The sequence below is a fragment of the Harpegnathos saltator genome, unplaced genomic scaffold (genome assembly GCF_003227715.2).
Source record: "Harpegnathos saltator strain DR-91 unplaced genomic scaffold, Hsal_v8.6 scaffold177, whole genome shotgun sequence".
NCBI classification, from domain to species: domain Eukaryota; kingdom Metazoa; phylum Arthropoda; class Insecta; order Hymenoptera; family Formicidae; genus Harpegnathos; species Harpegnathos saltator.
In genome coordinates, this window is record NW_020229958.1 from 439,861 (window position 1) to 459,057 (window position 19,197).

General features: G+C 35.5%; 2 protein-coding genes across 2 annotated transcripts; one reads left to right on the forward strand and one right to left on the reverse strand.

Annotated features, from left to right (window-relative positions):
* Positions 1–3,158: 3,158 nt before the first annotated feature.
* On the forward strand, positions 3,159–5,700 carry Manf (mesencephalic astrocyte-derived neurotrophic factor). The gene is made up of 5 exons (XM_011151075.3): positions 3,159–3,389; positions 3,841–3,938; positions 4,043–4,167; positions 4,272–4,413; positions 4,510–5,700. The coding sequence occupies exons 2-5, from the start codon at positions 3,854–3,856 to the stop codon at positions 4,686–4,688; spliced, it is 531 nt and encodes a 176-aa protein (XP_011149377.1). The 5' UTR covers positions 3,159–3,389; positions 3,841–3,853; the 3' UTR covers positions 4,689–5,700.
* Positions 5,701–5,732: 32 nt separating this feature from the next.
* LOC105189148 (sushi, von Willebrand factor type A, EGF and pentraxin domain-containing protein 1) lies at positions 5,733–19,157 on the reverse strand. The gene is made up of 32 exons (XM_011151073.3): positions 18,399–19,157; positions 17,936–18,223; positions 17,196–17,451; positions 16,399–16,587; positions 16,150–16,314; positions 15,569–15,751; positions 15,083–15,298; positions 14,499–14,699; positions 14,089–14,337; positions 13,744–13,992; positions 13,371–13,580; positions 13,198–13,292; positions 12,734–13,052; positions 12,437–12,649; positions 12,181–12,342; positions 11,701–11,997; positions 11,317–11,459; positions 11,080–11,179; positions 10,600–10,813; positions 10,375–10,532; positions 10,184–10,272; positions 9,972–10,081; positions 9,370–9,542; positions 9,077–9,291; positions 8,784–8,991; positions 8,467–8,640; positions 8,122–8,213; positions 7,901–8,037; positions 6,781–7,699; positions 6,352–6,526; positions 6,052–6,240; positions 5,733–5,947 (listed from the first exon to the last, which is right to left on the reverse strand). The coding sequence occupies exons 1-32, from the start codon at positions 18,684–18,686 to the stop codon at positions 5,769–5,771; spliced, it is 6,855 nt and encodes a 2,284-aa protein (XP_011149375.2). The 5' UTR covers positions 18,687–19,157; the 3' UTR covers positions 5,733–5,768.
* Between the last annotated feature and the right edge of the window lie 40 nt (positions 19,158–19,197).

A 19,197-nucleotide genomic window follows, 5' to 3' on the forward strand; every position in this document is an offset into this window, starting at 1 on the left:
ATAGTAGAATAAACATAAATATATAGTCAATGATTGTCTGAAATAATTGTTTAGTTACTTTTACCACATATATGGTAATTTCTCATTCACAAATATAGTGAGAGTTAATATTCATATAGTTACATCTGTCATCATTTAGCAAATATTCGGGTAATATTGACTAATATAATAAAATATAATTATATAAATATAAAAAAATAATATAATAAAATATAATATATAATAAAATATAATAGAATAAAAGTGTTACTTTACCTACCATTTTATACCTGTATCCATACAATAATTTTAGTTTAACTTACTATAATTCTTAGTAAAAATATTACATGGCTGGTTATACTAAGTCTATATCGCAGCTATTACCGATATTATGGTAATACCTACTATAAATATGATATTTCGGACTATAATTCAGTTACTATAACATTATAGTTCAAAATATCTTATATTTTTCTCACAGTGTATATATACAGGATGTTTGATAGCTGATCATGCAGACGAAAGTTGGAGATAGATTGGGTATAGCCGAGAAGAAAAGTCATGTACCATAATGTCAAATTGGCAATAGTTACCGAGTTATTAATTAAAACATGTGAGCCAACGAGCGCGTAGAGAGCGGAGGGCGGCCGCAGTAAGCACGTAGACATTTGATACAGGCGGAGTCAGCGAGTGGTGGTAGGCGAGCGCGCGCGGCGGGAGGCAACGTAAGCGACAAGAGGCGAGCGAGCGCGACGAAGAGCGAACGAGCGCGAACGACGAGGAACGAGCGAGCGATAAAGAAAAAGCTGTAAAGAAAAAGCTCGCTCGCTCCTCGTCGCGCGCGATCGCCTCTTGTCGCTTACGTTGCCCCTCGCCGCGCGCGCTCGCCTACCACCACTCGCTGACTCCGCCTGTATCAAATGTCTACGTGCTTACTGCGGCCGCCCTCCGCTCTCTACGCGCTCGTTGGCTCACATGTTTTAATTAATAACTCGGTAACTATTGCCAATTTGACATTATGGTACATGACTTTTCTTCTCGGCTACACCCAATCTATCTCCAACTTTCGTCTGCATGATCAGCTATCAAACACCCTGTATACAAGTACATACTATGTCAGAGCTCGGCAAAAAATGCACGCAACGGCCGATTTTCGACTATCTCCGCCCACCGCTGTTCCCTTTACCTCGCCGCTTCGCATGCTACCCACAAGCCGCTCGAGCCTCAGGAGCGTGTTTACAATAGTTTTCCACGTCACCCATGAGGTACTATTGTTGACGCGTTTTTTTTTAAGTGGTATCCCCAGTAGGCCTAATCCACTGATGAATGTAACAACCCGTAACTAATTGAACAGAAGCGAAATAAAATATGTTAAATGAAGAATATTTAATTCGATTTTCGGCGTCTTTTATTAGTAAGAGCGGAAACGTCAATTTGCATATTGCATGTAGCGAGCCGCATAAGACGTGGTAAGGAATCGTCGTTTAAAGAAGAACGGTTCTCATTTTTTATAAACTTCATTTTCAAAAATGAAGTAAACTTCATTTTCAAACTTCATAAAGAAGAACGCTTCTCATTTTTTATAAACTTCATTTCAAAAGTGGAGTAAACTTATACGTATTACAACGGTTTTGCCAGGTTTTAGCAGCTCATAATAGATCACACCTTTCTGATCCTACCAAACACAGAGCATTGTCTTCCGTCCATAACGATTTGGCCTTGCAGTCGATGTCGATGGTTCGCCTGGAGTTACCCATGATCTTTTACACTTAGGATTCTCAAAATATATCCATTTTTCATCGCTAGTCACAATTTGATGGAGAAATGACTTTCTTTTATACCTGGCGAGCAGCATTTCGCAAGTGGTTTTTCGGATTTCCTGCTCTCTTTCATTCAATTCTTGTGAAATCCATTTTCCCATTCTTCTGGATCTTTCCCATGGCTTTCAAACATATGGAGAAGGCTTCTCGTGTCACATTTAATTGATCCGCGAGTTGTTGTTGCGTTTGAACGTAATCCTCATCCAACAATGCTTGCAATTCGCGGTCTTCAAACTTTTTCGGTAGTCTTCCACGTTCTTTGTTTCTCACATCAAAATCGCCACGTTTGAATTTTTCAAACCACTCAAAGCACTGTGATTTACCAAGAGCATGCTCACCGTAAGCTTCGACAAGCATTCGATGCGATTCTGCAGCAGTTTTCTTCAAATGGTAACTGAAAATCAATGCTGTCCGCAAATCGTAGCTTCTAGGCACAAAATTCGACATGTTCAACGCTATTACAAACTATGCTGTTGTATGAAACTTGTATTATTGTGAGTTAAAAATCTTTGTCAGATGTCAACAAATGGAAATGGCGCCAATGACGCGGTTTGACGGTAACTACATTGACAGCTAGGGCCATCTATGAGCAAATTCCGGTTTCATATTTTCAGACGAGTACCGCGATTCTGTAACTCGTTATTGAAGTTAACGACACTTTCGTTATCGTTGCGCAGCTTTTGTATACCGTAAAAAAGCTGCGCAGCGATAACGAAAGTGTCGTTAACTCCAATAACGAGTTACAAAATCGCACCACTGGGGCTGTATTCCGTACCTGCATATCGACAGTTGTCAGTGTCATTTGCGGCATTGCGCAGGTTTTTCATATAATAAAAAAGCTGCGCAATACTGCTGACGACACCGACAACTATCGGTACGCGAGTACGGAATATAGCCTCTGATGTTACTGAGACAATTGGAGAAATATCTTGCAGCTCAAAGTCTCTAGTATTTAAGAATATTAATATTATATTTCTTTTTTCATCATAATATGTAAAGTTAAATAATAACCGTTCAATTTTCAATATCATCTTTTAATTGAAGTTTAATATTGAAAAATTTATTTTTCTTTTATTTGGGAAATGTGATAAATTCGAGAGGAAAACTTTAAGTTTACTATACATATTTCATGTATCATATATCGTCTGACCTTTTATGGCCGATCTAATTAACTAGAGTTAAAATTGAAACCATAAATCTGCTTTAGAAGAACTTCTGAACTAATTCAATAAGTTAAAATACCACAAATTTGATTTTGAAGAATTTCCGAACTAATTTATATATATATATATAATAAGTTAGAGTTTATAAGGCTACTATTCTCGATTCTATTCTCGACTCTTTTCGAACATCCTTCTCCCCTTTTTGCGAAAGTAACCAATCATGACACGTGGTCAATCATGAGTCACGCAACCAATCAACGTGCGCCAGCTGGGATTCTGAGTTTTTGACAGCAGTCAACGTGTATAAAACTAAGCGCGGAATAGTCGTGGTTGATGTATCACAGGGTATTCGTTAAAAAAGTAAGTGAATGAATTAAAATCATCGGGTTCTACTCGATTATCAAGCAACGGAGACATCGCATTAAAGGTATGCGCATTATTAGATCAATCGTAAGGATATATAATTTGCACTTTACACTTGTTTTCTGAATAACCTAATATACGGTTAACATTTAGAAATTCATCCATTTTTTCAATAATCTGACGATTTTTTACATGCTTTCGTTGACGATTATAGATAATATTTTATATAAAAGCTCTATAATATTTACTGAGTTAAAATGAACATTTCATATTTTACAATGTTTTTTTAACATATTATGGATAAATAAAAACAATCCGAATTTGTTAGATAGATAAGGCAAATGTTTACAATACTACAGAGAAATGCTGTAATAAATTTTTTTCTTGTCTTTTACAAAAAAATGAACATTTGATGTAATATTGGCAGATTTATCTATATGAACTCACTATCAGAGTATACTTGAATATTTATTTATGTATATATTTGTTGTAATTTGTGATATTTCTTTTAACAGGAAACAAGAAATAATGAATACTTCAGTATCTTTAATACTTTCCATATTTCTTGCATTTATAAATGCTGTTATAGCTTTAAGAGAAGGTGATTGTGAAGGTAGGTCTTCTTGTATGATTCATCTTTGAATACAAATTTATATAAAATTCTATAATATTTTACTTTTTATATATATTTTTCTATATATATGTGCAATTTTACAGTATGCGTTGCTGTTGTGAACAAATTTAGTGAAACATTAACATCAGATATTAAAAATGATCCTAAGAAGATTGAAGCAAAGTTTCGGGAATTCTGTAAAAGTACAAAATCTAAAGAAAATAGATTTGTAAGTCTATATATGTGTGGATAAGATGTAATAAAAGTAAACATAAATCAAGTTTTACCTGAATGAATGAAATAAATAGAACTAACTATTATATATATTTCTAGTGTTACTATTTAGGAGGATTAGAAGAATCTGCTACAGGTATTTTAGGCGAACTTAGTAAACCAATATCATGGTCTATGCCTGCTGATAAGATATGTGAAAAATTGAAGAAAAAAGATGCTCAAATATGCGATTTACGATTTGGTAAGTGCTCCATGTTTATTTATTGTAATTTTTATTATATGTTATGATTATAAGATTAACTTTGTGTTTATTATTAACAATAATATTCTATTTTAGAGAAACAAATTGATCTCAATACAGTAAATCTGAAGAAATTAAAGGTACGTGATTTAAAGAAGATTTTGAATGATTGGGAAGAAACATGTGAAGGTTGTATAGAAAAGACAGACTTTATTAAACGGATTGAAGAACTCAAACCTAAGTATTCTAGTAGCAACTCAAAGACGGAACTTTGAAAGATTGTCTTTGATTTAGATACGCAATTATGTTAGTATGGTAAAATTTCGGTCTTTTCAATTTGCAAAGGAATTGTTTACAATATTTAGAATATATATTTACCTATGTCTACGTAATGTATAATTGTTCAATAAAAATTTGTCTTTAGTGACAATTTTTTAAAATAAAATAGGTTCTGTCAAATGGAATAGCAATATTACAGATGTCGCTATAAAATAAAAATTAGAATGAAACAAAGAAAATAATGGATATTGAATGTTTCATGTCAAATAAGATTTCTATATTCCAATAATTTCGAGAAACGCATATATATGAGCAATTTGATTTTTCTCTGATGCAGCCATTATAACAAGGTATCTATCTTATCAAAGGTGCTCCGTTTTGTGACATAAACGTTAGATGTAAATTAATATATATATACAATGTTTGTACGAAAAATTATTTTCCCACATATATTTATCTTCATTGCTCTTCCTCATATAGTATAGAAATATGCAATACATTTGTATAATGTCTGAATATTTATACCAAAATGCAGTATACTGTGTCGAATGATATGTGTAAAATGTACTTTACCCAACTGCTATGCGTTATTGCAAAACTTGTTTTTCGTTACATGTTATGTATGAAATACGAACAATTAAACAATAGAATATATCTCACGGCTAGTATTCGTACAACCATCATCAATAACATCAATAATGCCAACTTTTTGAGATAAGAATCGTTTGTACTGATATACATCGATTTTTCTAGTTAAACACAATAAGGATATGTACTTGCATATAAAATATTGTAAAATTAATGTTTATGATAAATCACGTAAATAATTGTACAGATAAGGTATATATCTCAATACTATGTATTACTTTGAAACATTTTCTCTACAAGCTAAGTTATTTATTTGATGATAAACTGTATAATTACGTTTTCTATTATATTCATGAATCTTGATACAAGAGGTCAGGAAGAAATAAAGGCATGTGTGCACACACACATGTTGTTACAAAAGTGGAGTCATTTTACTAAACCTTCATGGAACATTGCATCGAATTTTCTTAGCCATTGTTACAAGCGAGTTACATGCTTTTACTTCCGTCGCATTTCAATAATCCGCTCCATTTTCCATCAGCTTGACACGTTATTACTCCTTGTTCTTTGTTATCAGGACACACATAAATTAGTTGATCTTGGAACAAATATGAACGACCACGAAGTACGATTCCATATTGGATCTGTGGCTTACCACATGATATTTCTGTAAACAATGTTTTTATCAATATAATCTGGTATAATTTTTCAAAAATTAATTGATCTATCGATCTGTCTACATACGATATCTATATGCATTATTATACATACTTGAACATTTGCCATTCATTCTGGACCATTTTCCGCTTCCTAGACATCTTAAGCTTGCTTGTCCAAATATACGATACCCTGGCACACATTGATAAGAAACCATGTTGCCAAAAGTGAAATTTTGAGTTCTGTCGATATCTTTCTTCAATATTGCATTAGCAAGGATAGGTGGTTCTCCGCATACTACAGCTAAAAATGTTTAATATTTTTATACTTATAGCAATTATATTTTGTATGTATTGGGAAAGTAAATTCACAAAGAGAGAAACACGAGAAGTTCGAAGGAAAAATTCGACGTACCTTTGCAGAAAGGTAAAGCAGACCACGTACCGTCGGACAAACAGATTGATTCTTTATTACCCTGAAGTATATATCCGTGACGACACTTGAAAGTGATGACACTGTCCACTGCCTTGCGACCATTAATATCCATGTCGGTGTTATTATTGTTGTCTATATATCCATGTTCTGGTATCTGAACGAATCAGATTATGATATACTCAAAAAAAATAGGCGCAGTGCATCACAATAATGAAAAAATTGAAGATTATAACAGAGATTTTTAACTTCTATTTTTTCTATAATAATTTATATTTCCGGATCTAGGTTTTTTTATTTAAGTTGCTTTTGTATTAATGAGTATTTTTAACGGATAACTATAACGGATAAATATCATCCGTTGTTACATGTCCATATAAAAGTGTTTATAGAAATCTGCATTTAATTTACCTGTGGGAACGCACATGATCTATCGCAGACCTGTAGCGAATCGTTCAACAGTCGTTCGCTGAATATATATTGCTGTAACGATAAATTCAAGATCTCCCATTTCGCAGTCTCATTACAAATCCATGTTATGTTCGAAGTAGTTACATTAGTAATGATCCCATTTAAATTCATTCGCGTATTATTACGACACGATAAGGCTATTCGTTGCCTGTAACTTTTCCCTTCGATAAGTACTTCGAAATTCTTATATGTGCCCGTGATGTTTCCCACACTGTTCCATTTCTCATCGAATTCAAGCTGTGCAATATTTGTATCGTTCTTGAAATACTCTTTGTCCCATAATTTTGTGAAAAATTTAAGAATCGGATGATCCCCGAAGGAACAGTTGCGAAGCTCGCAGAAAGCGGAAGCTGATGACCAACTTCCTTCCTCGGTACATGTTCTGACTTCGTCTCCGATTAATTCGTATCCCGGATCGCAGACAATGATGATTTCTACACCGGAAACGAACATTTCCGGAGAAACTTTCCTTACCGCTGTACCTTCGCTATTCTCCTCTAAATAATCGTTATCCGATATTGTATCATTCCTCATCGGAATTTTCATTGTAGTATTATCTTGCTTTTTGAGGAAGATATTTGCATCTTTCATGGGAGCTGGCCAGGGACATACACGTGGTACGCAATCGGGAATGAAACCCGTCCAAGTACCGTTATCAGAACATTGGAGTTTGAATTCCATTAATGAACTGTTACTTCCACGGAATCTGTAGCTCTTATGGCAAGAGAAACTAATAACATCACCATAATAATACGTTCTTCCTGAAAGATCGTCTATTGTATTTTCTTCAGGATTATAAATAAAAGTTCCATTCTCAAACTTGTCGGAATTCTGGAAGCTGATGTACCCGTGTTCTAATCTACATTCGGAGTATTAAACGATTTTGAATACACGTTAAAAAGAGAGATTGATATGCATTATTTTGAGATAATTTGACTTTTAGTTTCATTTGAATGTAGATCTTAATATCTTAATAATATAAAGGATCGATCTTTTTTACTAAAATCTAAAACAAATCTGAGTAGCTCTCAATATATGTTTAATCGCTCGATAAACGTACCGTTTTGGCGACGGACATCCATAAGGTATACAAGTTGGCCTGTCATGATCCCAAATTCCAGTTTCTAAGCATGTCAAATATCTTTCTCCCACCAAATGGTACCCAAGATTACATTTAAATTCCAATTGTTGGCCAGCCTGAAGTAAAGAAATAATTAAATATGAAAACGAATCTTATACATTTTTCTCGCTGCAGAATATATGCAGAATACACATACACACCTGCAGTATCGTGATGTCGTCCCTTTCATTTTCCTCCAATATGTATTCTATATCTCCATTTTCCGGTGCGAGCAAGTTTTTGCATGTTGTACCTATCGTAGAGTAATAAGCTAATGAGATATTTCCGAACTTGAAATGTTCAAACATACTTTGGTTTATATATCTCGGAAATGAACTAACTTGCTCTGCGTAATCATTCTCGACTTGTCGAATAGAAAAGTATAAAAAGATTTCACTGCAGATTAAGTGCTTTCAAGTTAAAATCAACTTAGTCACAATTCGACATTTACCATTAATTCACTATGTTCGATTCGACGCAGATTTAATACTTTATATAATCATTACCTATGCAAATCGGAGGCACTCCTATCCACTTCCCATCGGAATTGCAAATTCGATGAGGATTCCCCCGCAGCTCATAGCCATTGGCACAAAAGTAATATATTTTATCTCCGAATGAATATGATCTGCCTTGAATGTATCCGCGTGGGAAGTTTCCCGGAAAGCCGCACTTTATTTCTTCAACACAGAATTGTCAAGATTAAGACTCTCGATCTTTTCAAAGAATGAAGTTCTCAGAAGTTCAAAGAAGTATTCAGATATTTATCATCCCTGCCTCGTCCTTTTATGCTATATTAATTAAAACAATGAAACTCTCTTACTTGTACAAGTCGGTGTGTCATATCCTTCCCATTGACCGTGCTTAAGACATTTTCTCTTGAAGGATTTGTATTCCTTGCCGCCAAACCGAATTACGTATCCGTTGTCACAGTAGTACGTTACCTCTGACAAATCTTCGCTCACGTTAAAGTTACCTTTGAAAGGCACTACGGGTAAAGGGCAGCCACGACAAAACGGGCTTGCTAATATCTAAAGACGTCGACGGTCACTCAGAGAATCTGTCGTTAAAATCTTGCTGGAAAAAGAGCTTTGCAGCTCGACAAGATATAATTACCAAAACGTCGCCATGAATGTATTGTCGTACGTGTGCCCATGCTACGACGTTCCCATGATATTGTTCACAACTGTTCCACAACGTTGTGATATTATGTTCGTTCAACACGGTTTCCCACATATCCAGCAAGCTAAGCTTTCCCAAGAACGCTTCCGCCTCGGAAAATCCACCGCCCAGGCGATCCTGCTCTTGCCCGATAACAAGAGATCCATTGGCTAATCGGAATATATGTTCTCTCATTTTATTTTGTTTCATTTTTATTTATTTCTTCTTTTTATATCGAGGTATATTACCTTGTATGACGGTTCCTTGAGCTAAATTAACACCGCTGTCCTTGAGAATACCATCGATGAACACACGCCAGGAGCCAGACTCACTCTCCCAAGTAACGCATAAAAAGTGCCAGTAACCATCGTTAACTTTAATATCGGTGACGACTTTCTCCCCGTTAATGTACAAGACAAATCTGCAATAATGTTACTTCTATAAGCAATTTGCTTGCGAGTAAACTTTTGTACTAAAAGTCGCTGAAAATTGTTGATAGAATGTTATTTTAATACATTCAATATTATATAACATTTTCCAAAATCTGTTTTTTAACATTCGATCGACACCATTACGAATGACTTCAGTATTTTGTTATTTTTAAAACATTTTTACAATATTCGAAAAGATCATATTATTCGGTATCATTAAAAAATATATAATAGATAATATTTGAAAAATATCAAAAGAAAACGTTCAAGAGATACACATGAAATCAACAGTTCAAGATGTTGATGTGTATTGCTCTTTGTTTATTAAATTCAAAAATATTAACAGCGATTGTGACAAGATATCCTAAATTTTTTCACGCTGTTATACCTCTCTTACCATTATACTTAATTATTATTACCCATTATAGTCCGTCAGAGTGAAAACATTATCGTCGAACGTCGTGGCGTACGACAACACTGTACCATAATTGAAGCTGTCTACTGAATGTAACCATAAGCAAACAGACAACTGCAATCAATATCGCTCATATAGAATTATCATGCTCAGTAAAATATCTCATTAATTTGGCTTATATATTTAGCATAGCCATATTTTTCTTTTTATATATACCTGAGAAAGATCCTTCGTAGGTCCTTTCATAATGACGTAATCCGTAGTGCCGGACTTGGTAAAGCGTATCGCATAATCAGACGACAGTTCTGCGATCGTCGCGGAAAAATATCCCTAATTAATAAGTTCCTCTTTCCTAAATATCTATATAAAGCTATATTGCTGAAGAAACACATGAAGTTTCAACTTGCCCGTTTCGCAATTGCGTCCAGTGAAAAGAACGGGACAGTCGCAAGTGTAATTGAAAATGTAGTTAATGCAATTCCCATTGTTTAAGCAGGGCGAACTTTCACAGTGGTTGGTCTTGGTCGTGCAATCCTCCCCTGTGTATCCATCGGGACACTCGCATCTGGACCGGCCATACATGCAATTTCACGTACGATCAATTTCCAATCAGATATGAAGCGCTAAGTTACCTGTAACTTCTTCGCGTCGCATTTGCTTCTTTGACGTTGATGCAAATCGCGTTTGCGTGACACGGCAACCAGTCGCAGGGTAACAAGTTACAATGACGTCCCAGGAATCCAGGCTTGCAGAAGCATTTCCAGGTCCCGTCTATAGTGCGACATATAGATCCTTCCTCGCAGGGCATAAGTTCGCAATGATCCATCGATATCTCGCAAAATTGACCTAAATAATACCGCTTCAATAATACATTATGTTCTATGAATGCTTGATATAGCATTAAATTTACTTTTACGCGAGTATTCTTATAAAAGTATATTTAATATTACATAGAAAATAGAATTGTAAAATTCGTAGAAAATATTCCAAATGAAAATGAAGTAAGCCACAAATATATAATAAACGAAAGAATACTAATGAAGCATACATTAAATATAACATTATCCGAAAGAAGGAAAAAGTTTTGCATAAAATATTAGTAAGAGATGCACCTTCAAATCCATCCTTACAAATGCAGGTGAAATCGGTTGCGGTACTCACACATGTTCCTCCGTTTTCACAAGGATTAGTAGAACATTCGTCTATATAAATCTGTGAAACAAGCAGGATTAAATATCTATCTAAACGAATCAATTTTTATCTACTTTATATGACTTGAATTTGTCACATGTCAGTGTGAATATCCAGAGATGCATTATATATTTTAAAGTTAAAATGCATTAACTTACCTCACAATTGACACCTGTATAACTGTTCTTACACGTACAATTGTACGTTATAGAATTATTGTAATATTTTTGTATTTTGCACACCCCTTCGTTCAAACATGGGGAAGAATCACATGGATTTCTAAACATTTCACATTTCGATCCTGAACGAATAAAACCGCGAAAAAAATATTACAGAGGAAAACATTACATATTAAAAAAAAACTACGTACTTATAAAATTACATATTTCGAAAATATTATATATAAAAATATTTCTCATAAAAAGTAGTGCTATATGTAATCGTCAATCAAGAAATAACTGCAGCGTGTAAAAGAAGCAAACGATGACATTATTGTTTCATTGTTACAGTTAGATAAATATATAATACTCTTACCTACATACCTACATAATACTCTTGACATACACAAACGAAATCATTTTCAGACTGAACACATCGACCTCCATTTAAGCACGGGTCCACCCGACAATCATCAATTTCCTTGTCGTACAGTGATAAGCAATGTCCGATATCTGTTGAGCCACGTCTCTCAGTTGTTGTATTTAGTGGACATGGCATACATTGAGTTTGTCCATAATTTGGCTGATAAAAGCCAATGTCACACGTAAAACAAGGCTCCATGGCCATACCTGAGCCTTGGTAGCGTTTACGTCGAGAGTAATATCCTGCTCGGCATATGGCTATAAAATAAGGATATGTATATATAAATATGATTGTTAGATTTTTTAATACTTATAACTTCACTAATTTTTACGAAAAGATTAGAGGAAAATATTTTCCAAGACTTGCACACATGCATCTATTTACCAGAAAGAGAAAAATACATAATATATTATAGCCAATATTTCCGATTTAAATCTTACGAATGCAATCTTTTAGAGATTTTGCATGCATCCTCTTCGTAAAAGTATGTTCCGGACAGAGTGTGCACTTCAATGAAGCAGTCGTATTTTGATAATATCCGAACGGACATGGTTGACAAATTTTAGTAGTAGAATTGTGAAAAGTACCCGTAGGGCATTTCACTGTAAAAAATAACAAAAAGAGATGATGCTTATTATATTAACCTATTTGTCTTAAAAACATTATTATTTGCAGTAGAAAATGTGCAGGACTCACCGCAGCTGTATTTCTTGAACATGTTCCCAGGATCGCAAAGTCCTTGAGGTTCCTTGAATACAAGATGTAAATTCAAAGCGAGCTTGGCAATCTCCTGATTAGTTCTATTATTGAGTAAATCTAATTTTCCCATCTGCATCATCGCATTGATTTTTTCTCGCAATTTCTGCACTCCTCGTTTGGGATTTTCGAAGTTCTCATTGATTATTCTGCCTGGAAAGATTTTTTAATATATTATTCAAATGTCGATTTTCACCGTGACCGGAATAAACGTGAAATGCTATATTTCTTTGTTACCTATGAACTTGAATTTAATGTCTATCCTTTCCCTCTTTCGTTTGGGTCTAGTTTTATTTTGATAGGAATTAGAATTAAAATTGATTGTGCGTCTCAGTCTCTTGATTATTATTATTTGATTGTCTTTGAAAATATTTGTAGATCGCGTGGGATTATTTTCGGGCTGGTTTCTTCGTTTTCTTATCAGGTTGTCATTGAAATTCTCAGGTGATAATAAATCTTTGCACTCAGGATCGAAGTTGATTAAATTACATTCAACGTCATTACCGCAAATATCATTTAGTTTCAATTTCAAATTGTTGTTGATGTGATCATTTAACTACGCATAAGGGAAAACATGATTTAAGTTACGCCACTCTCTATATCAATGACATAAAAGAAATATTATTAAAATATTCTATCAAACAATTTAAGATATATTTTAGACACATTCTCGTGCTGTGTTTGAGAATATAAATACTTACTTCATAAAGAGTAGTTTGGTTGGCACATATCGTGTTACCATTATTTTGCAATATTACGTTTCCTTCCTGAGATATTGTCTTTGGTACTTGGGTTTCTATCGATTATTAGAGTTATAATCTAATTAGAATAATAGACAATCGATGATTCTTGATAAATTTAAGCAAGTTTATACCTGAACATTCCGGCAGATTATTGTCCTCCCATGTATGATTGCCCAAATTACATTTTAACAATAGTTCGTCATTAACAACATTGAAATTCATCGGTTCGATAGCGAAGCCGTAGCCACTATTACAGATTACAACACATTGTCTCTCGTGATCGCCCGTCGAGGAGCAATTTAACCGGCTATTAACAGGTGCTTTCAAGCTTTCACACACATCTAGTAAGATTTACATAATGCAGAATTAAATATGAATTTAAAATGATTTAGAAATAAGCTCCTTTTAGTCATACTTCGTATCATTGAAGAAAATTGAATAAAATAAATCTTCAAGCTATCGAGTAAAATAGTTTGTTGTATAACATAAGTAAAATAAATATACCTTCTACTGTAATATTCAACACACAATTTGCCAGATTGCCATACTTATCGGTAGCACTGTAGAAGACTCTTGTTTGGCCAATCGGAAAGATGCCTTCACCAGGCCGGTGACTTTGATTAACTTGCACCGACGTCCTCGAATTGTCATAAAAGACAGGTTCCTCCCATATCACGTTTTCAAGACCCTTACCGAGTTCGGTATAAAATATTGGCGGGTCGTTACAATTCTCGACCATCGGTGGTTCTCTGTCTATGGTCGCATTTAATAAATGCATTTATTGCGCTCGAATTTCACCGACATATTAATGGACTTTCTATTACATTTCTATACCATACAATAACATACCAAGAACTTTGATTTTGAATTTGCATCTGGCTTTGTTACCGCCCGCATCTTGCGCTATATACACGACAATGCGCGTGCCGATTTTCGCCTTCCACGGAAAAATGATGTGCGGTTTCGTCCACACGATGGGTGGTTCAGCCGCGTTATCTGTCACCTCCGGTGTCGACCAATTTACATATGCGTAATTCTGATCTTTTGCGGTTTCCATGACGATGTCGGATGGACACTTTATGGAAGGTGGCACTTTGTCTACGTGTCAGCGTCAGAGTGGAAAGCAGAAGAGAAACAAAAATTTTTGACGATAGTCTTAATAATAAGGAAAGATGTGTATTGTACATTTAATATACTGATATCGTAATTGGGAAATTGAAGAGCTAAGATTTAAAGAAATATCTCAATTTTATACCAACCCACGCATTGATTAACATTATGACGTTGTGACCAAATTCCCGCGCGTCCAGAGCACGATTTGCTGGAAGGTCCTACTAGAATGAAACCTTCGCGACAGCTAATGCTGCAGTTAATAGCGAAAGGAACTTTCGCTGCACCGACACATATTTCCGGGATAATATCGCCATTTTCGAGTTTGGGAAGAGGTTCACATTTCACAGCTGCAACAATATTCCTATTAATTTGGATACAACGTTGAATAATTCAACTCCTTGCGGTCCGCGAATGAGCGGAAAACTGTTGATAAATATGAATTTATTGCTATATACAAATACACACATGATTGATAAAAAATCTGAACCTTGTAACAAAATAGATCAAAGCACTTTAACTTTAACAATCCTTGTTTTCGATAATAAATTTACTAGCTGTCATGAATTTATTGACGTACAAATACATGTATAGTTGATAGAAAATGAATTTTGCGATAAATAAATTGAAGTACCTTAACTTCTTTGATAACTATTGTTTCTTTCATTTTCGCGATGGCTTCGTATAAATTCGCGGATCGCAATGTGATAATAGCAAGCACATCGTATTTTACCTTTGCAAGTGACCTTCAGACCATCCCATCGAGATAAAGGTAAGCAATTGCGCACTTTACTGCCGCGAAGCTGGTAACCAACGTCGCACTTGAATAGACAACGAGTATCGATCGGATAGACGGTAGAATCTTCTTTGAAATGATGCTGATAGTCTTCATCATGTTCGCATTTCATATGGCCGTGTGCGGGTGGACGGATCGCTGGACATGTCTTCACTGTTTAACACATGTCTTCATCGTTTAAGTCTTATTTTTCATTGGAGTGTATATTTTCGAGGGAATTAAAGGTGGAGAAAATTATTAATTTGAGGACAAATTTGGTTGTAAATTTGTGGAGAAGAATGACTATTTTCTGAAACTATTCTCGGATGTTCATCTTAAATTTAGTTATTTAGTTTTGTTTTATGTTACGCGTTACGGCAACTCCAATCGTCCGTTGAATTCTGCGCTCTCTTCCGAATATTTCTCAAATCTATAGTTACTCACGTAAACATTGCGGTTCGTTGCCGGACCAAGAGCCATTCTTTCTGCAAAGCCGAATGCTGTCTCCTGTAAGGTGGAAACCGATCTTGCATCTTATACCACATGCCGCGTGCACCACGTTGCTGCAGGCACTCGCTTTTACCAAATAACCGTTATCTGGGACTTTTAACTTCGGGCATGTTATAGCTGCAAATACATACAGTTGTTAAAATATATGTCTTGAATGACTTCAAACGATTAAATCGCATGACGATTGAATCGCTTCGAAATGAAAGGATGATAGTCCGCTAAAATGTTACAATCTTGAATGTTTTTAAATGAGTAACAGGAACATTAGCATTAATCAATTTCACTATATTAGAATATCTCAAGCTAAAGTCAATTATTTGACTTCCGGAGAATTTGAATCATGTGACCGTTGCGAAAGCAGCTTTGATCATTATCATAAATTTCTGACTATAAATTTCCTCATTAGGCACGATTTGAAAGGAGAATTGGTTCTATGTTTGCTTTCACAGATATTACAGTTATTGAATGAGAATAATCGATATTGACAACGCGAATATACGCGTGCATGGCATTACCTTCGCATTTCAAACCGTCTGTGGTAAAACCAGAAGCACACACGCAATCGTTCACTGAAACCGCGGGCACTTTGATCGTAACATGATTCACATCTGGACAAGGTATGCACACTGACGTAGAATCCCCATAAATGTTCTCCGAAGCATACGTTCCATTTTGACATGCTGTTAAAAAAAATGAAAATAAAATAATTGAAATAAATAATACTCCGGAACACTATCGATCAGCCGCATTAGTAGTCAACCTACGTTGACAGGTGTCTTTAAGACCAGAACCGAAATAACCAGGTGGGCAAATGCAGGCGTAATGACCAGTTGCAGTGCCGCAGGTACAAATTGCTCGATCGTCGCAGCAAGTTTGATTCGTTGTGCTTTCTGCGCACAAGCTGTTACAATCGGTGGACAAAGTCACGGGCACATACTGTCCAGTTTTTAAATCTAAAACATTTTTTAATTCAAGGCTTTAAGTCCAGCTTTTAAGTATAAAAAGTGATATCTAGTTTGTTATTCGTTATATATATAGTTATATATATAGTTCGTTATATATATAGTTTGTTATTCGAGCAGTTCTCTTTCTGAGCGAAGATACACGCGGAAAAATATATATATACTGCATTCAAATAAATGTTACTTATCCCAAGTATTTTTATTAAGTAAGTTTATATATTTGCAAAAATATAAGTTCGTCAAAAGCATTCAATTTATTCAATTTATTCAAATTTTGAATCATAGTATGTTTAGTACTTCAATTAAGAATATTAAATTGAAACAATTCAATTTACTTCCTTTATAGAATATTAGTTTTATAATATTCTAGAAAAGAAAAGAAATTTTTCTTATAAGTACACGATAATAAACTTTTGTAAAATTTGTGATGAATACGTTATCAAACTTTTACCAGAAAAATATTCTTGAAGATAATGATTAATTAAAAAAAGGGAAGTAAGCTGATTACTGTCCTTAGCAATAGAATATTTTTCTGTATGTAGTTTAAATATTAAGGAATAGCAAGTTTTTATACAACAAATATGTGATAAAGCACGCACCACGATGTAAAGCGCGGCGTGCCAAAGCCTCAAATTCCGCAAAACTGTCAAGCAGGTAACTATGCGTATACCCGGGAAAACTGGCAATATCGTGCAGTTCTTCCACATTGCCTGTGCGGATACCAAACGTGAATACCGTTGCACCTGCGTTTTTCAAGAGATTGGCAGCAGGTCGTGGATCACCACCGTTGCTGAAGCCATCGGTGATCAGAAATACCACTTTACTCGCTTCTTCACGGCTTTTTTCAAGAATCGCCTTCGAAACAATAGTCAAATATATTTTTTTTCATCGTGCCCTGTAACTTGCCTTTTTTTGTAACATGTAAATTAGAGATAAAAGAATTCGAAGAATATACACTTGGTTTCAATACACAGTTTGAACATTTTTCTCTCGGTTATAGTTTGGAATGCAGAGCCGATGGTTCAATGAGAAAACTCAAGTTCCAGAAATTAATTCAAAACAAAAAAAGCGACCATAAATCTTTACTTCTAATTCGATTTCATAAAAAGTAAATACACATGTACATTTCCAGATGCTTTCAAATTAAAAAATCTTCATTCTTCACGAGTTCACGCCATAGGAAAAGATTCATAATCGACTCGAAGTTCAATCATTAGACCATCATAGTTTTGCTCCAAACTGTATCGCGAAAAAAATGTTCAAATCGTACTGAAACCAAGTGCATAATATTAAAGAAAAGATAAAAGAACCGAGGCACTCATCGGCACAGAGTACTTACCAACGCTTCGAGAAGCGCACCACGCGTGTAAGTTCCTCCGCCACTATAAGCGATTTCGTTGAACTGCTTGTTCAGCAAGTAACACTTGTGATCGTTTCCTCCGTGTCTGGAGATTTGATCAACATTGCGGGTTACGTTCCTTGGACTGCCAAAAGTGATAATCGCGACGCGAGCGGCCGTCGCGTCCACCGTGAAATCCGACAAGAGCTTCGTCACGAAGTTCAGCTCGCTGCGGAAATTCTCCGCGCCGACCGAACCGGACGCATCGACCAGAAACATCAGTTCTATCTGGCACGATTCAGACAAATCGTCCATTCGTCATCATTAACATCGCAGATCGTTAAAAGACTAAATCGAGCAATCGTGTCGCGCTCTTAAATACATCACACTTTTCTCACATGCTTCGTTAAGAGAAGGAAAAGAAGGAAGAGGTGTGCATTAGGTCTACCCTTTCTTTATCTACCTGATTGGTCTTATTTCGCAACCGGTCTATGTCAATCTTCAGACGGCGGGACAGGATATCGGTTTTGCTTTTCAGCATTTTGTCCACGTCGTCCAAGTGCTCGTACCAGTAACGCTGATCCCCATTCTTCCTTCGATCGATATTTAAGAATGTCGACGTTATATTGCCCCGATCTGCGCCGGTTTCCAGGCTGCTGTTCATTCCTTTAGCGAAAGTTTCCGCACATTTTGCAAAACATATAAGAAGCGCCCCGACCGTTAGCAACAAGATCTTGATAAAGAAATCCATTGTATAGCGCTGAACGGATTATCACCATTAATATCGAATAAAATCTCTCGAAATCGGTTATCACACTCTACAGCCAAGAGTTAGAAACACGCGGGCAGCATCGCGGAAGCGCATCTTTCCCGACGTTCACTTAACACGAAAAGTCCGCTTACTTGTCAATAGATTAAACGTACATCACTAATGAGAAGCAAGCTTTATCAGTCGTCTCGAAGGCCGGAAACGTCATCAGTCTCGCGTAAAAAAAACTTTGCGCGTATATTCAATTATAAAAACATGACAGACTGATCGATCGCGCACGCACAAACGAGGCGCAACACTGAGGCCAACACAAACATCAGAATCGAGTTAAAGAATTAAAATGCGAAAACACCAGAGAACAAAGGAGCCTTTGTTCAACGTTTCTTGAGTATTGCACATGTGTTTGTTTGAAAGTCTACGATTCCTCTCTTTGCGCACGAGTTATTGGCTCTTCGATTAATTCTACTCACAATCTGCGGCTGACATATAGATC

What these genes read in the sequence shown, in the direction of transcription:
- Manf (XM_011151075.3), top strand. Translation starts at nt 3,854, where the DNA reads ATGAATACTTCAGTATCTTTAATACTTTCCATATTTCTTGCATTTATA. An exon ending in AAGAGAAGGTGATTGTGAAG is followed by an intron (nt 3,939 to 4,042) that starts GTAGGTCTTCTT and finishes GCAATTTTACAG; the next exon opens with TATGCGTTGCTGTTGTGAAC. An exon ending in AATCTAAAGAAAATAGATTT is followed by an intron (nt 4,168 to 4,271) that starts GTAAGTCTATAT and finishes ATATATTTCTAG; the next exon opens with TGTTACTATTTAGGAGGATT.
- LOC105189148 (XM_011151073.3), bottom strand. Translation starts at nt 18,686, where the DNA reads ATGGATTTCTTTATCAAGATCTTGTTGCTAACGGTCGGGGCGCTTCTT. An exon ending in AGACGGTTTGAAATGCGAAG is followed by an intron (nt 15,752 to 16,149) that starts GTAATGCCATGC and finishes ATGTATTTGCAG; the next exon opens with CTATAACATGCCCGAAGTTA. An exon ending in TCTGAAGGTCACTTGCAAAG is followed by an intron (nt 14,700 to 15,082) that starts GTAAAATACGAT and finishes ATATTGTTGCAG; the next exon opens with CTGTGAAATGTGAACCTCTT.